We start from the raw sequence: 23,279 nt of genomic DNA, 5'->3' as shown, positions 1-23,279 counted from the left end.
AGCTGTCCACTGAGGGCTTTGCTGTGTCGAGTATATCTTAAGAGTGCCTCTTATTATTGTATTTGCTCCCAGCTCTAATCTTTATCAGTATTTATAATGACAGTCGGCAATTTTTGTTTATGGCTATTTTCTATCTACTAAATAAAGACACATGCATGCCAGTGCCTGTGGAGGAAAGAAGATAAAGACTTTGCATTAATAGCAGTTTGCTAAGACATAATGCCTTGATAAAGCCAGCATCTTTGTGTGGGCTGGATTGAGTACAGTGCCAGTTCTATGTAGCACACAACTACTTTTGTATGAGAGCGCACAACTCGCATGTAACAGCTTCTATAGCTTTCTGTGTTTGTGGCTGAAGTCAAGTGTTTTTAGTGAAACAACAAAAGTTTGGATTTTTCAGCATAGAGAGTTCCAACATCTTTTGGAAAATATTTTACTCATCATTGTGAAACTGCCTATGTTGCACACACTGCACTCCTGCTGCTTACTGTACACTTTTGCTGCATTAGTTGTGACTAAATACCATTGTGTGGAGCTGTATTGGAACAAAGGCAGAAACAATGCTGAACTGTGTGAGTGGGAGCGTGTGCAGAGAAAGCGGCGTCGTTGCGGTGCTGGTCTCAGCTTCAGCTCAGTTTTGCCCATTTGGGCTTGAATTTGAGGCCTTTGTTGACGGAGCAGCTTCTCGTGCCAACTGGCAGATTTTATTTTACTTTCTTTTGTATTCTTGGAATAATTTTTAAAACTTTGGCTTTAGCCTCATTAGTCGAGTGTTCAGACCTTCAATTCAAGGCCCTGTATTGTGCTGGCATAAAAATCTGCAATTCAAATAAAAATATGCCATAGCAGCAAAAATGAAATGTACCTGTAGCTGATATTTTAGTAAGCTCTAATACAAAATACATATTTATTGAATAAAAACCATCAGGATCAACTCAGAGCTCTTTGGCTATAGAATACAATTTGTAGAGTTGGCATAAAATTAGTCATATTCCCATTTCAATAGGTGACATAAATGTTCTTCAGGGTCTTAAGGGTGATTGACATTAGCAAGCACACAGCGTATTTATACTGATAAACACGTATAGGTTTGGAGAAATGTATGACCATAGCAGGTGCAATTATGCTGAAAGATGACTACTTTTATTCTGGACTTCATTTAGACACTGCATTGTAATCTAGCTGATAAATACTGTTGGTAAAAAGTGTGAAACTTTAATATGTTAAAATGCAGCTATACCTTCATTTAAAAAAATTGGCATCAATTCCAACAACCTCCCCCATCTGTCTGTTCCATGTCATGCCTTGGCACCATCTGACCTCTTTAATTCTTAAATTGTGCGGCTGCTCAGCTTCATTGACTCAGTCTAGAAGTGTTTACTGAAGTCCTGCAGAGTGCAGCGGGACTGTTTGTGGTCTTTCATGGCCAGCGACCCCTGAGGTACTTCCTCTATTGGCCCTGAAAGGCCTCCGTGAGGCTCCCGGGCCTCCGTTGTTTTAGGTGAGCCCACTTTGTCATTGAAGCAGCTTACCAGTAAGAGGTCTACAAAGGGTCTTCAGAGGAAGGACAAGACGGCTAAAAGAGCCACAACCTCCACTTCACTCTGTCCCCATCTATTCACGTGCCTACAGTCAAAGCTCTTCAGCTGCTGAAGACAGGAAAGGCCAGTGGACCTCGTTATTGGAGTTCTACTGCTGGGAGTTTGTACCCTCTCTTTTTATTTAGGATGAGGTCTTTGGAATGGAAGGTAAATACAGTATATTTGAAGGAATTAGCTATCATGTTTAGTAAGGGTATCCGTTCACTCAAATTACAAAAAACTTCCACTAGTGGTGTCCGTCCAATCAGGTAGTTTCTGATTTTATCCAGTTGCTGAGATTTCTGCCTCAACCTCAATACAATGAAGATGAATTGGATTTAGTTTGACATTCACATGACCCATCCACATTATAAAAACATGTACTGTAAGAGTACATGAGCTTGCATGTATGCATTAGGAAGTTCATGTGTATACTATATAATCTACAGTACAATATATACAGTGTACAGTACTGATGTAGCAAATGCAACAGTTTTTCCAGTGCTTCCAACCATGTCTAAATTATACTATTTGAAACTGCAAATATGTTTACAGTGTAATGCCACTCAGATTTTTTTTTTTAAATCAACATCACTAGGAAACATTTTAATGGACATTTCTGAATAGTCACAAAATTTGAAATGTATTTGCAAAATGTTAAATGTGTACATACAGAGATGGTTGCTAATTCCATTCTTTGTTCTCAGCAAGGCTACACATGTCCTGGTCTATCTGTGTATTGGACATATTTACTCTTGTCAGGAAATCTCATTTCCCTAAATGCAGGGTAGTTTCACCATCAAAGGTTTTTAAATCCCCTCATCACTCAATACCCCATAATAACAAAGCAAAAACAGAATTTTAGAATTTTTTGCAAATTAAATTAAACATAAAAACTGAAATATCACATTGACATAAGTATTCAGACCCCTTACTCACTACTTAGTTGAAGCTCATTTGGCAGCGTTTCTTGGGTATGACGCGACGAGCTTTGTGCACCTTGATTTGGGGATTTTCTGCGATTCTTCTCTGCAGATCCTCTCAAGCTCTGTCAGGTTGGATGGGGACCATTGGTGGTGAGCTATTTTGAGGTCTCTACAGACATGTTCGATTGGGTTTAGGGCTCTGGCTGGGCATCTCAAGGACATTCACTAAGCCACTCCTGCGTTGTATTGACTGTGTGCTTAGGGTCATTGTCCTATTAGAAGGTGAACCTTTGGCCCAGTTGGAGGTCCTGAGCGCTCTTAACCAGGTTTTCATTAAGGATACCTCTGTACTTTGCTCTGTAAAGTTTTCCCTCAACCCTGACCAGCCTCCCTGTCCCTGCTGCTGAAAAACACCCGCAAAGCATGATGCTGCCACCATCATGCTTCACCGTTGGGATGGTATTTGGCAGGTAATAAGTGATGCCATGTTTCCTCCAGATAGGATCCTAAGAATTAAGGCAGAACAGTTCAATCTTGTTTCATCAGACCAGAGAATCAGTCTAAGAGTCCTTTAGGTGCTTTTTTGCAAACTCCAAGTGACTTTCATGTGCAGTGACGGTTGTCCTTATGAAAGTCTCTCCCATCTCCACAGAGGATCTCTGGAGCGCAGCCAGAGAGACCATGAGGTTCTTGGTCACCTCTCTTATCAAGCTCCTTCTCCCCAAATTGCTCAGTTTGGCCAGGCAGCGAGCTCTGGGAAGAGTCCTGGTTGTTCCAAACTTCTTTCATTGAAGAATTATGGAGGCCACTGTGCTCTTGGGAACTTTCAATGCAGCAGAATTTTTTTTGTACATTTCCCCAGATCTGTGCCTCGACACAATCCTGTCTCTGAGCTCTGCAGGCAGTTCCTTCGACCTCATGGCTTGGTTGTTGCTCTGCTATGCATTGTCAGCTTTGAGACCTTATATAGAAAGGTGTGTGCCTTTCCAAATCATGTCCAATCAATTTATTTTACCACAGGTGAACTCGCATCAAGGTGTACGAACATCTCAAAGATGATCAAGAGAAATGAGAGGCACCTGAGCTAAATTTCAAGTGTCACAGCAAAGGGTCTGGATACTTATGTCAATGTGATATTTCAGTTTTCCCTTTTTAATAAATTTGCAAAAATTTCTAAAATACTGTCATTATGGTGTACTGTGTGTATATTGATGAGGGACAAATGTGTTTAAATGATTTTAGTACAAGGCTACAACATAACAAAATGTGAAAAAAGTGAAGTGAATACTTTCTGAATGCACTGTAAAACTAACTTGACATTCTGTCATGTTGAAGGGAGGTGTGTAGCAGCTACATATGGTGTGAAAACGTAGAATGTCAGCAGTGATGAGAGCCGTCTGATGGGTTAAATCCTGCCCTAAAGTTGAACAGATAAAGAGATCCTTAACAAAAACAACACACTAGAAAAGACTTTTACCAAAACTTTTTCCTTCTTTCATTTCTCATGCACACAAACACAAAAGCTGTGGACAAAACTGAAGCACCAACAGGCCATTTTGCGAGGAAGAAATGCTTTTGCACTAATAAATTCATCATTTGTTGAACCAATGTAGTCTTTTCCACTGGTCAGAGCCAACGGAGCAAAACTGAAAGCAGATCCTGGGTGTAATTATACTGGAACTAATATGATTTTCAAATGACCCATAATTAGTTTCATGCAACACCCTCAGAGCTCTGTCAGTCTTTGTCCCCATGTCTTGGTCAAAGTAGGAACATTATTGTCAGTATTCTCCACCCAAACCCACTGTTTCTACAGTGCAGTTTTACGACAGTCAGTCATCACAGGAGGGGTCATCTCTCCGTGTTTTGATAAGTTTGATAAATTATATTTTTAGGATTCCTTTTCTGGCCACTCTAAAATAATACTATCCAAACAGTGTATGCTCCCCCAAAAACATGAAAGACCTCAGTCAGGTTCATATTTAGTAAGGCCAGGTAACCTTTAGGGGTTCCTGAAGATGGAAAATTTGGTCATAAAAGAGAATAGTTCTTGAGGCACACCTAGGCAGAATAAGGGAAAAAAAGTAAAGAATCCTTTTTTTTTTGGTATATTAATATTTCATAGGTATATTGATATTTTATATTATAATTATTATAGTTATTATAATAATAACAATACTTTAAGTGGTTTCAACCTTACAGGGTCTTCATCAAGGTGAAGATATTACAACACGCAAACTATAATAACCAAATATTAAAATAATTAAATAATAAAAATTATAGCAAAACAAATGTTTTTGTAAAGTCTTTAAAAACTTTTCTGATTTTTGCTGATTTTCACCAAGCAAATGCGAAGATTTTTTGTACTGAATGCTTCCACTGATAAAAGAAACTGAAGCTAGTACTAATTACACAATTTTGACTACTTTTAAGCCAAACACAAAACAAAACAAAATAAAATAAAACAAAAGATTAAAATCATTTCTCCACCTTAACTGAATTCCAGGCAGTGCGAAAGCAGCTTTGAAACAGTATTTAGACCTTCATAATGTAAAATAAAATACACAGAAAATATAGAGTAAATGAATAATGAATAATTATTAGAGCTTTCATATCTGGCTCTGTTCAAGATTTTCTCAGGGGTCGGAGCTTACTCTGTGAGGACTCACATTTATATGTATTTCTAGAATCTGGGCCACAGCCCTATCTCCATACCATAAACTGAGTGAATTAAGAGAGATTGATGACATCTCCATTGACTTTATTAGGCCTTTTTTTTTTTCCAGCAATGGCAGACAGTGGAGATGTCAATAGTTCCAAACACTGGGAGCTAATAGCAACGACTGTAGGGTTACATTGTTTTCAATGCATTTTTCTAAGGTTAGAAGTTCAAATCAGCCACGATTATGACATCTATTATATTTCTGATTTAGCTGTAAATATCAAAAGATATTAACACTATGTTTAAAAGCATTTGAGCTCCTTACCATCCGGAAAATGAACACCCTTAATTAGCTAACATCTATGAAAGCAGACTAGAGCTGAATGTTATCCCACCAACAGGATTAGTATTTTGGCCAAAAGGTGTGTGATATGTTTTAGCCTTCACAGTTAGCCACAAAGGTGTTGGAAAAAATTTTCAGTAATGCACACTAGCGCTTTTGTTTTGTCTGTTTGGAGGTGGTGAAATACCAATGTCCAGTAGCAAAGTATCAGTTTGCAGCACAATAAGATGCTGCTCCTAATACTAATACTCTAATACTGCTCCTTTTCAGCTGTAAAATGGTTTGAGTGATACCGTTTCTGCATGTTATCAAACCGTGTCTGTTACCATAACAAAAGTTGAGAAAAGGCATTGTCCCTATTACCTATTAACATCAGCAGGCCATATTCATATTAGTGCATAACTACTTGATTTACTTAAATGGATGGATAAATGGATAATTGATAATTCAATATTAAAACATCAGCCATTGATTTAGAATAAACAGAATTAGTTTGCAAGGCTGTACAAGTCATTAGAAGTAGCTGTTTACTGGTATAGCCTGCTGTTCCCTATGGAAAACAATAAATTTGAATAACCCCTTGAACTATTCTAAGCTAAATGAGCCACGTGACCTGCTATGTTTTTGACATCTCACTGTTGTAACTCTCTCATCTATAGGGGTCTGGCCATAAACAACACAATAAACAGATCCACTAAGTATTTGCCCTCCAAAGGGTATATTTTATAATGTGAATTTAACCCCGGTTCCTGCATTATTGATTTACATAGTATACTTGTGTTTTGAGAAACTACCTCTATTACTACAAATGCTAACCAATTTTCTCCAGCATTTGCTTCCTGCTGTCAGATTGATCCCATTGGGAAGCATTGTATTCAGTACTAACAGACTTATTTAATCACAGTCAAATAAAAACTATTTTTTTTAGTTGATTCCATTTTAGATTGATTCTTTAGTACAGGAGAAGTCAAATGAAAGCTAATTTTGAAAGCCGTAGACACTAAGGGACATAGTACGTACTCTGATTGTAGTGCACATTCGAAAAAACATAATTGGGTATTAATTTGGTGATAAATTATTCTCCTTGGACCAGGAAAATGGAATTATAGCTATCGTTATTAAGTAATCAGAATGTCTATAATTGTTTAATTAGATTTGTTTTTTGAGAGGAAGACAGTGTGTGTGTGTGTGTGTCTGTGTGCGTGTCTGTGTGTGTGTGTGTGTGTGTGTGTGTGTGTGTGTGTGTGTGTGTGTGTGTGTGTGCGTGTGCGCACACGTGTAGTTGCTGCATACGATGCCAGTGATATGAGCATGGATATGTTTCTATACAAACATATTCACTCTGTAACAAAGCCAGGCTGTTGTGTGAAACCAAAGTGCATTGTTTGTTATTTATGCCACAGCACATTTCAGAGTGTGAGTGTGTGTCTGTGTGTATGTGAGGAGCTGCACCATACTCCCATTCTCCTGATAAGATGTAGCATGCCAATCGAGGGATCTGGTGGAGACAAAGATGAAGTCCAGGTTTAGCCCCTCTATCGGCTCTAGGCGTCTGTCTCATTACCATAATCTCTGCTTTCCATTATCAGCTGGAGAGAGTGGCCGACCCTCCTGATCCAAGGGCCTGTCAAACTTTATTCTCCTCCATCCTGGGGATCCTTATTGTGCTGCCATCCAATGTGGAGCTGCTGCTAGCATGGGATACCGAACTGCCAGTGCAGTTAAGTTTGTCAGTACAGCTGCCCTGACACCGCCAGCGACACTGTAGCATAACATGCACTTTCATTTATATGTCAAATCATGTTGAGCTTCATCTTGGCTTTGCTTTTGACCCACTTTTTATAGTCTCTACACTGGTAAGGCAAAGTTAAGGGCAAAACCCATATTAATAAAGGGCAAATGAAATTTTGTTGCCAAAACACAGGCATATACATGGTTGTGCGCGCTAATTTTACTGCTGTTTTTAGGACTCATTCTGGGTACTGACTGAAATGTGTTTAGTGAGCATCAAAAATCCTTAAGTACTCAAAGTTGGGACTGAATGCATTCTCAGATTGTTATTTTACAATCAGATGTTACCTTATTATTAATTGTGATAAAACACTTGTACCTGTGCACCAGTCAGAAATATGTATTTTCTTTGCTCATGGTCCAATGTATAACATTGCTCTAATTTACAAGTGGTATCAGTTCATGTAGATAGTTTTGGTTTCAGCTGCCCAGGTGATATAAGGTATCTGTGTCTGTATCTGTTTTTATTATTATCATTATTATTGTTATTATTGTTATATTATTTTATATATATATATAGAGAGAGTTATCTCAAAACCTGAACAAAGAAACCCGAACTATCTGCATGGAGAGATTTCACTATAGGAAAGTGAGAAAAAAAATCTATTTTGTATTGAACCTTTAATACTTAGTTTTTATGACTATACATCAGTGAAACCTAGATCTGAAGAGTAAATAACTCTTATGTATGCACATCCAGATATAAGATATGTTTTGATGTGCATGCGTATGTACCTGGTATGTTGACATAAGAAGGCCATAGTAACTGTTGAAAAAGTTTCCCACACAATGAGTTAATGCTCTCAAAATCTTTATTCAACTCAGCTCGTTGGATAAGTCATTTTCAAAGGATATGTACAAACCAAACTTAATGGAAATTGCTGGCATACAGTTGAAAAAGGGAATACACAAACACACACACACACACACACACACACACACACACACACACACACACACACACACACACACACACACACACACACACACACACACACACACACACACACACACACACACACATTAATTACTTACTTAGATACTTTTGTTACTTATATGTCATCCAATTGAAGGCTGAGTTGTAACTTCTTTTTTTTTTTAAACAGATTTTGTTTAGATTTTAAACTTACATTAACCCACATTATTTACATTTCAAACATCAACAAACAATTCTCAGCTGGGACACAACACAACTCAGAGTCCTAAATTTAAAAAGGAATCCCGAAGTAGGTATCTAGACAGATAAAACAGATAAAATTAACATAGTATATATACTTTCCTTAGTATATATACTGTATAGTCCACTTTTCTTCAACATTGATTGTACAAATGCTGGTGAGAATTTATGATCAATAAATAGTTGAAGGCTTGTAAAATTCTGCAACTGTTCCAGACTTGTTTTGGACGTAAAAATTATTTACCTTCTATACTATGAATATGTTATGAAAATGACTGCTAATGTCACTCCTAAAACTCTGGACAGAAAAATAAGGTGACTGGTTTGGTAATAAGATGATTGAAAAGAAAGAAAGAAACAGGCAAACAAACAAAAAAACAAGCCTTACAGTCGTTTTTCTCAGGCACAGGCCAAATCGATGCAGTGTGGGCTAAGAGACAAAAAGGAAAAGTCAGAGACAGAAAATATTGTGAGGCAAAGAAGCCTCATTTTCACTCATATCCCTGCCGCTCCTCCACCTCTGCCCCTCTCTTCCCTAAATCCAGCAGCATGTGGAGAGAAAACAAATAGAGTCCATCCCATCGCAACTGCACCTCGAGGACTCAGTATTGCTTTTTGGAAAGTGATTGTAGCCCACTGCAGTGGCCTCAAGTGTTGTCACGCTGAGTTTGTGCCAAATTGCTCTGCAAGCAAACCCCCCTCTCACAAACACACACACACACACACACACACACACACACACACACACACACACACACACACACACACACACACACACACACACACACTCACATACACACACACACACACACACACACACACACACACACACACACATATAATTCCTCCAAACAAGGCATATACTGTATATGGAGGCTTTCTTTAAAGATGTGCATGGGCATAAATATGTTTTTTTTGTTATGTTTTGTTTTTTTGTTTTTTTACCTTGGTTTATAGGGAAACAAATTTTTGCATGGTAAAAGAATTGATTTAATTAATGCAGCAGCATGTCCTACGGCCACATGTAATCCGTTGAGAATTCTCTAGCGGGAGCTTTCAAGGGGCGCAGCTAGGGGGAATACAAAAAGATATTCTCCCTGAGACTCTTCCAGTGGCCTGTAATGGGAGCCTTGCACTAATCCCATAATTCCTTGTTTAATTAAACTAGAGAGCCGACCCTGTAATTGTCTCAGCCAGTTTGACTGGCCTTTTCTTTCCTTACTTCACCATCACATGACCAACTTTTGCAGAGAATGAAAGCACTGATACAAACAAATCAATAAACTGTACAAAAATATCCACATCTACCCTCCACTCTCTACAGTCAAGATCCAGAGTTCACTGCACAATACATTTATATTACAAAGATTTACATCAAATATGGACCTTCACATTTGCAAAGCTCTGCTCCACTGAAGACCTCTTTACTGTCCAAACAAATTTTACGCACCTGATTCATTAAAAGCTAAACCCTCTATAATGCAATAACAGGAACCTTGCAGGTTCATTGTGTGCTACATCGTCGGAGATGTACTGTATCTAAAATCCAAAAGTCATAGAGCTGGAATTTAAATGCTGCATGCTTTTTGGTTTCACCACCATGTTTTTGGTTGATGTTATTTTTTTTTATTGAAAAGTAGTACTAATAGTGTCACACTTTTGTATTTTAGTATCATTTTATGCCCTATTTTGATGAAATGGACATTATAGTCATGGGTCACTTTATGGGACATTGGTCTTGAATTTGGTGCTGGCTGTTTTTGGTGACCAAAGCTTTAAATCAGCATTTTAAATCATTTTATTCAATTCAATTCAATTTTATTTATATAGCGCCAAATCATAACAGAGGTTATCCCAGGGCACTTTTCATGTAGAGCAGGTCTAGACCATACTCTTTATATTTATATTTACAGAGACCCAACATTCCCCCATGAGCAAGCACTTGGCGACATTATGTGCCTCACAGTGAGACTCACAGTGACACTCATAGTGACGCTGAGGATCACTGTTTTGGATTGACAACCAAAAATTTCACCATGTGTCTCTCATGATTGTCATATTTCATCCAAACAGTTCAAAATCACAGTGTGGGGGGCCTTTATGAGCATCAAGATTTTCATTTTAATTCTATATTTGGTCAACATTTTTTCAGCAACATAGTCATTCAACTCTTACAAACATTTTTTCTCCAATAAAACAGAAGATTTCTCAGTTATTTGTTACAGTAACCCAACACTGTGAAGGGTGATTGGTTTAACCAACAATAGTCAGGTTCATTGTGTTCAGATTTTTAGATTTCTTTCATTTATGTGGAAGTTTAAAAAGGCATATATTTTTTATTGTTTTGCCTTTAGGAAATCTGGGAAATCCCATATGACATCTGATCTCTTTTCATCTGGACTATGATGTCATACCACAGTCTACACTAACATACAGTAGAGCATTATATCTCATTAGAAATACTCTCCAATCCTGGTAAGCAGTTGGCAGCCTAATTTGAAATGGATATCTGCATGTATCAGATAATCTACCATGGCTCCTTCTGAACAGCAGTGTGGACACATTGTGTGTGAGTGAAATCAGCTGCACACTAAATGTTTTGGGACTATTTTCAGCCTGCCAGTGTGTTTGTCTGGGTTGCCCTCAGGCCCAAAGTGAAAGAATGGTGTTACACACATCACCAAGGTGGTCTGGAAAGATTAGCACCCCTTATTACACTGCAACTCTCAGTGCTGTGCCCTGGGAGATGCTGGGATATACAGGTCTTGATATAGAATTGTACTTACCAAGCAGAAGAAAACTGTTTTTTCATATAAATAACCACACAAAGAAATCATTGGAGGCTGTGGTATCTGAAGCATAATTTGGCCCTCCTCCATCTGCTTCTCTCTCTCTGTATTTGTACAAAGTTTTGAACATGCCTGTTGCTGCTTACTTTATCACTGCCCAATGATGTGACTTGGCTTTGATTAACTGAATTTGTTATTGATAGACAAGAAAACTATAATGGCTCCAAGAATTCACATTGTCCTTGGTCAGGCACTATTCAGCTGTCTTCACCCCTTGTGGAATGGCTTGGATTCCTAAATGTAGGAAAGGGAAAAGAGAAAGAAGAAATGAAAGGAGAAAAAGTAGAAGAGGCTCTGAGGGAAAGTTAGAGAGGGGAGGTATGGATTTGGATTGGAATGGCCATCATTAGTGATTGTGAGAACCCTGGCTGATCTGTTGGTGGTGTCTATCTATCATAAATGCCAAAGCAATGTGTTTGCAGGGGTTTTTAAAAACTTTCCAATGTGCAGTCCTATACATTTCTTATTTGAGTTCACACACAGTTGCTCCATACTGTGAATGTTTGTGTCCCTTTTTGATAACTAAGCACTGTGTGTTCAGAGGTTTGATGACTTCTAATAAACACTGGTCAAATACGAAATGACAAACTGGTTGCATTTTGTGTTGCTTTGTTCGATCTGTTCATAGCTGTTGTTTGTTGTTTTGTACCTACTTTCAGTTTTGACAAATGCAGAATAACTAAAGACTTTACATGCCTGTTGGATGTGTTCTTTTCCCACTTATGCCTCCATTTGTTTTTTCATATTTTTCCCAGTTTATAATCTAGTGGACAGTGTGAATCAGACATTAGGCATTAGGATTTTCTTTTCAACAACTCTGTTGGTTGAACCTGAATTTGACATTTACTGTATATCATATCAAATATCATTGATGTGCTGTCAGGAAAAGCAAGGCAAGCAGTGCTTGACCAGTTAAAGTTAAAAATAGACATCAATTAGAACGATACCGAAGTAGAAACATATCTCTCCTTACATCTCAGAACAGTGTTTTGCCCCATAAAGGCTCTGATATTGCTTGTTTGCACGCATTTTGTAATTTACTGCCCTCTTGCGGCCGTACCAGGCTATTTCCTCTGGAAGCCAGGTTAACTACCAGCTGTTGCAGTTATCATTTTTGTCATTTTTGTGGGCGTGGCCATGTTCAATTGAGAAAGGCTGGTGCTATTCAAGCAGAGCATTTTTTGGATATGTGAGCACGCACATTGTGGATAATCCTGCGATCTTTGATGGGGGACTAGCTATAGCTAGCTACCGAAATGTGTGCTTGTCAAGCTGCCCTTGACTCAGCTTCCACTATTCTGAGATCAGTTATGATATTGCACACATTGTTATAAACATGCACAGATGTGTGTGAAAACTGAACCTGCGCATCAGAAAATAACTTCAACTGTCTTTTCTTCCTAAGCGTTAAGAGGTTGTAGTAGTAAGTAAACAAGCAAATCACACACAAATTGGTGTAAGTTTTCTTACTAATCACCTTAGTCAACATGTGTGACAACATGGAGTTAGGGTGTATTGAGGAGCTGCTTCTAATAACTCCTTTTGCAAGGAAACCTTTCAGAGACATATTTATTTAATTTACATATATACAGTTTTCCATGAAACATCACACCAAATCTTTTTAATTCTTTTCTGCTTTTTAGTTATCGTATTGATATATTGTCCTTTCTGTTAATCAAGGTGTAGGGTTCTCTGTACAAGATCTGCAGTAAATTTGAGGAGTTTGAAACAACATACTAAAGCAGGAAAATGCACACTGTCACTGGATTGTGTCATTGTTAGTTAATGGAAAATATTTTGAAGGTAACCATAGAGGTGATTTAAAAAAAATATTTTTCCTCTTTACTGCACATTTGATATATTAATGTCCGTTCAGGGGGGTGTTCTCCTTCTTCTTTTTCTGTAGTTGGTTCTTTGGCTCTGCGTGACTATGTCAATGCATGCTTCTGCTACATATACTGCATATTATTATGTTGTACACTCAGTTGTCAGTTTATTAGGAACACCTGTATTAAAGAGGTGTTGATTCAACTTGATGGTAATTTTGGAGGCTGGTGTTTGTGATGCTGCATACATTATATCTTATTTTCAAATTTGGATGTTTGTCACTTTAACAGTTTTACAACACAGTCTGCAGCAGGACCTAGCAACTTATCTACCTGCAAATGTAATTAAAATTTGTGGAAAAACAGACATCCATAGATAATTGGGATTTTATTTTAAGAGCAGACTTTAGAAATACAATACAGGTCATATACATGTCCCAACCACAGAATGGCTTTAATAAAGGATAATTTAGTTTCTGTATGTTCATTAACCATCCAAAAGAATGGCATTACATTCAATTTCAAAGGACTAATAAACAGTTTTGATCAATTATGTCTAGTATTACTGAAGTCGATGCCCACGAAAAAAAGTAAGCCAATCTGTCTTTTTACTGTTTAAAATGATGAGCCTTTTGATTTAGTCACGTAGTAGCGTGGTGTTGTTGTAGAAAAATTCATGTCATTGTATGTGCAAAATGTTGATTTTGAAACAGCAAACCAGAGATAGCATCCCATCTCTTACCAACCATGGAACTGATCTGGGCAACATAGACTGTAAATCTCAATTTTGTATTCATTACATTATTACATGTTCACAATATAAAACATGCTGACATGAAGTGATCCTCCATGTGTTTGTCCAGGCAGTCGGATGGATGAAGTGTCAGATGTGGAGTCGGAGCCTGACCTCCCCCTGAAGAGGAAGCAGCGCAGGAGTCGGACTACATTCACAGCGGAGCAGCTGGAGGAGCTGGAGAAGGCTTTCGAAAGAACCCACTATCCCGACATCTACACACGGGAAGAGCTAGCTCAGAGGACCAAACTGACTGAGGCCAGGGTCCAGGTAATACAATGACATCCAGCTGTTCATCCATCCATCCATGCATCCATGCATCCATCCATCCATCCATGCTCTCTGTCTCTCTTGCTATGTTTCTTCCGGTAACCCAAATACAACCCTGATATCTAAATCATCTGACCCAGATCTATAAAATGGACCCGGAACAGTGTCCTTTCACACACTGGGCCAATACTGTTGTAGATCAGGATGTGGATTATTTTGTAGTTTTTCCCACAAGCCCAGGCTACATCTACTTTGATTCTGCTGACTGACTGTGAGGTCCAAACGACACCACCCACTCCTTAGTGTGTCTTTAGTGTACCCTTTACCCAGGCTGCATCTGGAATGGTCCAGTAAAACAGATGTGACTGTAACACGGATCTGCCGGTTTGGAGGCTGATCTGGCTCAGAGTCAGCTGCTGTCTGCTATTTGCTAATTTTCTACATGCAGAATTCTAATTCTACATGAAACTAAGGATTGGAATTTAGGCCAGACATAAGGTCTAGCTAACTGAATTGTTGTATTTATAATCATACGAAATATTTAACATTGCTTGGATTATTTTACTTTTAAAAGACAACAGGGGGTTAAGTTTTTATTTCCAATTTTCATTAGGAAATCCCCTCATGTTATTCTGAGCTGCTTTGATGTAAAAGCATCAGTGTGTCGATGCTTTTACAGTGTAAAAGCACCGACACTGTCAGGAATCCTATCGGGAATTAAGGAATCTTTGCTCAATTAAAAAAACAGCAATAATAAATGTACTGCACTTATATAGCACTTTTCTAGTCTTATCAACCACTCAAAGCATGTGGAAGGAGGAATGATAGGAATGATAACCCCATGTTTCCAGCGATCTGATGGTCAGTAGTTTGGTTGTTGGCAGGTTTCGATCAGGTCCTCTGAAGTTAACCTGCTCCAGAGCAGGTTAACCCTGCAGCATAGGTTACCATGGTGATCTGCCCTCGTTGAAAATGAGCTAGCTTCATGATACTGGAAAACCTGAGTTGAGCCCAAAAATAGTCGGATAAACTATTAATCACAGTTTGTGGAATAGGCCCCTGGTCTATACTCTTTACTGTTTACCTTCCCATCATTGAGACGGAGGACGCATCTTGCAATAAATGTTTGGACTTCTCTATATGAGTTCATGGATAACATCTATAGATCTGAAAGCTGTCTTTTCAATTTAGTTTCAATTTTATTCAATTTTTATTCATCATTTATGTAGATGTGTCTCTACATTAGGTTCACAGAAATAACAAAACAAATGAACAAACAAATAAAACCAAAAACAAATCAATTTCTTACCCCTTCTTGTAACTAACCATGTAGATAGTGGTGTTAGATACTTGAAAGTTTGTGTTGCTCAAAACATTGAAAAATATCATTTTAAACTTCAACAGCAACATCTCTTTCCCGAAACACTTTCCCATTTATCTGGACAATCCACAGTCAAAACTGAAGAAAGTTTCTGTCAAAGACCCTTTCCCAGTCACTATAATTGTATTGGGGTGGAGACAGGTTACTCAGAGACAAATCCTCGCTCTGGAGCCTGACAATTTTCTTTCTCTCGCTCAGCTAGAGCCATATATCCCTCTGGACAACATTTCTAGTCATTATACTACATGCCGAGCAATGTGCTGGTCAAAAGTGAACAGTAACATGGTCACCTCTTCATCTTTGTTTTCAGTTGTTCAGCAATTGCACGGCTTTTGCTTTTTTCCTGTTACTTCTGCTCTGTCTTCTCTCCTCTGATAAGCATACACACAACACAGCTTTTCTCAAACTTTTTTGTTAACCTGTATGATTTGATTTATTTGTATTGTTGTACAAGATGTCACATCGTATTGGTACTTTACAGACCAAATTCCATATTTACCCACTGAGTCTAACTAATATTCACCCATACATAACAGCATAATGCTGAAGACTCTGCCATCTCAGCCAAGGAAACTGTTTTTGGTCTCTGTTTTGACAGTTCCAATGTGTCCCAGTAGTGCTGGAGAAAGTACTGTGGAGCTCTAACAACAGCTGTTAGGTGTTTAGCAGTAACGTGGGGGCTGCATTCCCCATGCATTTCTCACACCCCAACATCTTGGCCTGAATCTGTTTTTCCCACCACTTTCAAGCCCACCACTCATTGAAAAATTCCCAGCAGATCACATAAGAGTGTGGGCTGTCTCAAGGGAGCTTTAATCCACAACAGTAACATGGATCAATCACAGAATTACTACTTGACGCTGGTCATTCTGCATTCACTGACACAGGTTTCAGTCAGATATGAAAAAAGAACAGTTAATTTACACTTGGAAAATCTGGTCATGGATCAAGGACCACTTTCTCACTTGCTCTGGAGTTTTTGGCAGTATCAAATGACCCTCACCCATGTTGACTTGTCACCTGTCAAGTGCTGTCAAGTGTCAACAATGAACTTAGAGTCCTTAGAATCTTCACGTTTGAACATCTATAGTTCCATAGCAACTGAGTATACTCAATCTGCTAATGCGGACTGATTTGGTGGAAAGCTCCAGAACAAGTGAGTAAGTGGTACTTGAGATGTAACCAAGACTTGATTTTGCACATTTTTGAAGTACTAGATCTAATCATATACAGAGGGGTGACAAATGAAAGGAAAAACCCGGGGGTTTGCATAGATTCTCTAAGTGTGCCTACAAACTATATAATTAGCAAAATCTTTCACTGTGTCAAACTGTACGATTTCAGTTTTGAAGCATGTCAGATGGTGGAGACATGTCATCAACTTCATCATCATCCAACTGCACCACTCTCATCTTTTGAAAATGACATAGTTGGGATGTACCTAAGTACTGACCTCAAGTTAAAATTTTAGGCACTTGTACTTGACTTGTTTATGTTCCTTTCATTATTATTACTATTACTATTATTATTATTATTATTATTATTATTGTTAATTTATTGAACTTTTGTGCAATGACACTAGAGGCATTCTATTCTATTCTATTCTTTTCAAATTAATGAAGAGTTTATAAAATATGGTGCTTTGTTAGAAATTAAACTCCCTAGCAGTAAATACAGTACAGTTACAGATGAATGAGCAACTATTTTGATGGTCATTTTTCATTCAAAAATGCCAAACATTTCATAGTTCCAGCTACGCAAATGTGAAGATTTGCTGGTTTTACTTTTTTAATTATTTTGCCTATCCTAACCATTTTAATCATTTTAATTTATTTTTAATAATTTTGAGGTTTGGACTATTGTATCACTTTGGGCACTTGGTAATTGTGACAACATTTCTCACTACACTCATTGAAAACTGGAACACCTGTACACCAGCTTATTCATGAAATTATCCAATCAGGCAATCATGTGGTAGCATTGCAATGCATAAAATCATGCAGATGAAAGTCAGGAGCTTCACCTTGTTGACGAGAGAAGTCAGAGGAGATTGGCCAGAGTGGTTGGAGCTGACAGATATGCTACAGTAACTCAGATAACCACTCTTTACAACTGTGGCGAGCGGATAAGCATCTCAGAATGCACAACACGTCCAACCTTGAGGCGGATGGTCTACAATAGCAGAAGACCACGTCAGGTTCCACTCCTGTCAGCCAAGAACAGTGGGTACAGGCTCACCAAAACTTGACAGCTAAGACTGGAAAAGCATAGGCTGGTCTGATGAAAGTGGGTTTCTGCTGAGGCTCGCAGATGGTAGGGTCGGAATTTGAAGTCAACAGCATGAGTCCATGGACCCAACCTGCCTTCCGCCAACAGTCCAGGTGGTGGTGTAATGGTGTGGGGAGTGATTTCTTGGCTCACTCCAACCAATCACGGTTTGAATACCACAGTGTATCTTAGTACTGTTGTTGACCATGTGCATCACTTCATGAGTCAATATGGAGTGTTGATTTTGCATGTGAGTTTTAGGTTTTGAGCAATAGCAATACTCTTGCTCACCAGTGTATTATGTGTCATTTCTTGTTGTATTCTGACTTGTTGGTTTGTAAACTTGGGTCATAGCAGAAATCACATTGTATGATTTTGGTTCTAAATTTCACTGACATTGCCAGAGTTTTGAAAGAGGCTGTTTTTGGTCAGCGAAGCTCCAAATAAGCTGTTGGTGATCTTGTGTCAAAATACAATCTAAGAGCACTGGATTGACAGATAAAGATTTCACCATGATTTTTTTACAATTCTCTACTTTTACCTGGGACAACACAAAATCATAAAGTACGTATGGGCTTTAAGTCTCTGGAACTCTACTGGAGGGATGGAAGACAATTCTTCAAAAAGATATTCCCTCTTATAGTGTTTTAATGATGGTGGTTGAGAGCGTTTTCTGACACGTTGCTCCTAAATTTCCCATAGGTGTTCAATTGGGTTGAGATCTGGTGACTGTGAAGGCCACAGCATATGATTCACATCATTTTCATCTTCATCAAACATTCAGTGAGCCCTCATGCCCTCAGGCATCTGTATTCAGAATGTTTATACAATCATTTATTCAGGTGTTTCCTTTCATTAGTCAATTATAATATTTACATTTTTACTTTTAATAAATTCATTTGGAAAATGTTATATTTCAAATGCTGTTGCATATATCTGGCAGCTAAAATAGTAACTTTAAGAGCATTTATGTAAATTATCAATCACTTCCACTACAATTGATTTTCTAATCGTTCATAATATCATTTACATAGTGTTGTGTCAAGGGTATATGTCAGTAATCGTTGATTGGTATAAAGTTATGCCACTTACATTTGAAATGACTATTATTATTGATATTATTATTATTAAGAGATAGAGAGAGAGATTTTGTTCCCCTGTCGACATATCTAATGGCAGGTGTGAGAGCAAGAAGAGCAATGGAAAGGCACATAAATGAGGAAAAATGATTTTGTAAAAATTGTTAAATAGAGGGATAGTAGGAGGCATTTACTGAGGAAAGAAGGTAGATTATAGTATGAAGAGGCAGAAGAACTGAATAACAAACAAAAAAACAGGTATGTCAAACAGAAAGGATGTGTGTGTGTGTGTGTAGTTTATAGGGTTTTATAGGGAGTGAGATTTGACATCAATCCAAGAGAGACTGATGTCAAACCTCTTCATGGCTCTAAGTCTCTCTAATGTCAGACTTTACTGCGGTGACATTCAATCAAGTTATCCAGGTTTTACTGCTAATCCTGGACATCAGCTTCCTATCACACACACTCATACACACAATGGTGATATTATTTTTCTCTTCACAGTCTCTTCCATCCACAGTCATGTCTTTGCTCTGCAGGATGAGTTGGACTGTTGAGTTGATCAGTCAGACTCTACTTCTCCTGCCTTTCTGGCAGAAGTACCTCAGGGCAACAACACCTGTTCTAATTATTTGAGTCTCCTGTACAGAAATGGGAGTCCAAATGATGTTCTCCACTTGAAAGGCATATTTTCATTTGCTCCAAATGAAAAAAGCAGATTCCTGGAGAAAGTGAGCGAGTGGAAAGCTGGGGGCAATACATAGATTTCTGCTACGTCTCTGGATGTGTGGTGTGTGCATGTGGTGTGTATGTGTGTGCATGTATTAACTCGTGAGTGTTATTGTATGGATTGATGCAAATTACGCAAATGATAAAAATGCAGTTACCTGTTTGTCCTAATGAGGGACAGGTTGTGTGAGGAACACACAGTGGAACAGAGATAGATCTAGGCTCTTTGGGTGTTCTTCGGAGTGACAGGCCGACACTTGTTCTGAGCTTCTGACTTTCAGTTGGCTTTAATTAAGAACTTGGAAATTAGTGCCCTGCAAAGTTGAAAATGAGGACAGTTTAGCTTTTGGCAGTACACACACCTTTGGCGAGCACCTTAGTTTATGTCCATTACCTCAACATTGTTTGAGACCTGCACTCTCTAGCAAACATTTTGGGACTGTTTGGCGACTGTCTTTTTATCTGATTTTTGTGCATCATGTAGGTGGTCATCTGTAATTTTAGGAAGGAAGTCATCTGACCAGGCAATCAACTCACCTCTGTAAAACCATATAGTGCTACTTCAACTACTGCTGGTTCAACTCTAGGAATGTGCACGCATGGGCAATCACAAGAGAGGGAGTTTGCAGATGGACAGACAAAGAGTGAAACTGAAACTTAACTTTTATCTGGTAAATTATTCAATGTAATGATCAGCATAATTCTTAGGTTTATCAAAGAAGTGTTGGAAACTACATGGCAGACTGGAGTCAGACAACGGACTCCTTCTCAGTGCTGACAGTGAGAAGGAAGGTGACAGTTGTCTTGTGAATGGATCAAATGTGGGTCCAACACATGCTGAGTTGACCTGCATCATATGTGGGTCTGCTGTCTGAAAGCGGTATTACACTAAATGTAATTTTCAGGAGGGTTAATGCAATGTGGAAGTCTACAGAAACTAATGCAGCATTTCTTATTCCTTTGTTAGACTTATGTCTACTGCAGTATGCTTGAGGCAGAGTTAAACATATATTTTTAAATAAGCCAACATATATTTATCGCCTGAAATGGAAGTCAAATGGTCGTCCCTGGCCTGAAAGTCAGACACACTACATAAAAGAAAAACTACTTTCAGCATTGGTACTAAAGGCTGGCTCTGGACATAAATTGCATACTGAAGAATCCAGCAATATGAATGTAATTCTTGCCAGAACTGCAAAATTTCAGCAGTGAATTTGCAAAAGTGAAGTTGCTTAAATTTTATTGAGAGGTAGTTTTGAGGGCTTACTGAAAATTGTTATACACTATTTAGGAACATTTGTTTTCTTGTGTCCTTTTGTAAAATGAGACCAAGTTAAAAAAAAAAAAAAAAAGATTCCATAACCTCTTTACCAAGTACAAAACTATAAGGTGGTGTGGTGGGTGTGGTAGTTGCTTTGATCAGTCATGTGTGAAGCGTTTTGCTCCTCTCCCTCCACTTTGGCCTCTATTCATCTTATTGAGGCTGCATTCAGTTGCCTGGAGTCAATGAAACACAATGCATGATTAACCCCACACACTTTACAGATAATAAAATACACACACACTCCATTGACGTACTATTTACTTTCTCTTCGATGCCAAAGATTAATAACCTCTTTTTTTGTTTGTTTTTACAATTGGCTGACATTTTAAAGTTTCCTCATTTGAGCTCTTCTGATGTAGTAAGACTAAAAAAAACAAAAAAACAATCACAATGATTGAATAGTAAGTTAATGTTTTTCAGGCTGTCAGTACACTGTGACATCACTTTTGGGTGTGGTTAGGCTGCAACAGAACACACATCAGTGCTGCTGGGTGTATGTTTGAAGTATGCAGCAGTGTATGTGCTAGCTCAGCTGACAGAGACAGCTCCACAGATGTGATGAACACTGTGCACTACACACCAGTTCCATTAAACTGTTCAATTTCAAAATACAATCTGTCCCAACAAAGCTTCTTTTTTTTTCACTGTGACACTGCCATAGCATGAAACACAACTTATGGTGAATTGACTGCACTTATATAGCACTTTTCTAGTCTTATCGACCACTCAAAGCGCTTTACACCAAATGTCACATTCACCCATTCACACACACATCCATTCAGCACTTTCTTTCTATACATACAGCGCTTTTCAATTCATACACACACACATTCACTCAATTTTGGTGTTCAGCGTCTTGCCCAAGGACACTTCGATATGTGGACTGGAGGAGCCTTGGATTGAACCACCAACCCTTTGGTTAGTGGACAACCTACTCTACCTCCTGAGCCACAGTTGCCCCTGCTGTCAGCTAATTTGTAATTTATTAAAGGTACATCGGAAAGCCCACTCTGACTCTTTTTACTCTTTTTTTTTTCAGGTGTGGTTCAGCAATCGAAGGGCGAGATGGCGAAAACAAGCAGGAGCCAATCAGCTAGCAGCATTCAACCACCTGTTGCCAGGTGGATTTCCTCCCACAGGGATGCCAACACTTCCTACATACCAGCTGCCAGAGTCCAGCTACCCAACCAACACTCTGTCCCAAGGTGAAGCAGATAACACTTTTAACACTGATAATACACAGATGAAAGTAAAGTCCAATATGCAGTGTGTTGTAGGTTGTTGCCTCTTGTTATAGAGTCTCAAAGTGTGTGGAACTCTGCTGGAGGGATGAACAGCATTCTTCCAAAAGATATTCCCTTAGTGAGAAAGGGGGTGGAGAGTGCTGTCTAATACATTGCTCCAAAATCCCGTCCACATAGGTGTCCAATTGAGTTGACATCTGATGACTGTGAAGGCCATAGCATATGATTCACATCAATTTCATCTTCATCAGACCATTCAGTGAGCCCTCTTGTACTGTATGGAGGCATCTGCATTCAGTATATTTCTAAACTCATTTATTCAGGTATTTCCTTTCATTTATCACATATGTGTACTTTATATATATGAGATGTGTAATGTTTTACATGGCATTATTCTGTATGACGTTAGAGACTTCATACTCTGCTATTGAAAAACTTGTTTGTTGGGGAGTGCTTGTTCTGGTTGACAATGTAATTTCCATCTTAAGTTGCTAGACAAAGTCTTGATAACCAACTTGTAAATCAAGATGCAAGTCAAACATCAAGCTGTTAAAGAGTCAGATTTCCTCAGGAGTTAGTGGAAACCCCCTTGTTTTGGTCTTCTTCTTCCCCCTAGGGTTCAAAAACTGATTTCAATTGAATGAAAGGCAATTTCACACATGTAGTTCTGTTGATTTGGTCTGGACCAAGGGAAAAAATTAGTGTTGTCCTGATCAAGTTTTTCTGGCCATGATTCTGATCCGAATTATACTGGGTATCTGATTATACCAAGTCCAATCTAATATGTAAAAGCAGAAGATAGGATGCTATGCAATGCTGATTTGTATCTGGCAAATAAATAACAGGTGTTATTTGGCACACTTTATTTTTACAGGCAACTTAGTCCAAATACAGATGGTTCGGGTTCAAAAATATTAAATTGATCACCTGAAATTATTGATCTCATAGGAATGAAACTTTATCTGGGTGATTCCTCGAGTTTTTGGAACTACAAAAATCACCGTGTGAACAATCCATTCACACTTGAACACAAATGC

At 38.4% G+C, this 23,279-nt stretch overlaps 1 protein-coding gene across 2 annotated transcripts in view; it reads left to right on the top strand.

Annotated features, from left to right (window-relative positions):
• LOC120803761 (paired box protein Pax-7-like) overlaps nucleotides 1-23,279 on the top strand; it is a 65,591-nt gene that overhangs the window by 16,266 nt on the left and 26,046 nt on the right. For both annotated transcript variants that reach the window (XM_040152621.1, XM_040152622.1), the window contains exons 5-6: nucleotides 14,018-14,217; nucleotides 22,038-22,203. In XM_040152621.1, the coding sequence (XP_040008555.1) occupies nucleotides 14,018-14,217; nucleotides 22,038-22,203 (366 nt within the window). The remainder of the gene's footprint in view (nucleotides 1-14,017; nucleotides 14,218-22,037; nucleotides 22,204-23,279) is intronic.

This window comes from Xiphias gladius, chromosome 18 (assembly GCF_016859285.1).
Source record: "Xiphias gladius isolate SHS-SW01 ecotype Sanya breed wild chromosome 18, ASM1685928v1, whole genome shotgun sequence".
Classification (NCBI taxonomy): Eukaryota; Metazoa; Chordata; class Actinopteri; order Istiophoriformes; family Xiphiidae; genus Xiphias; species Xiphias gladius.
This window is presented reverse-complemented; position numbering and strand designations above follow the sequence as displayed.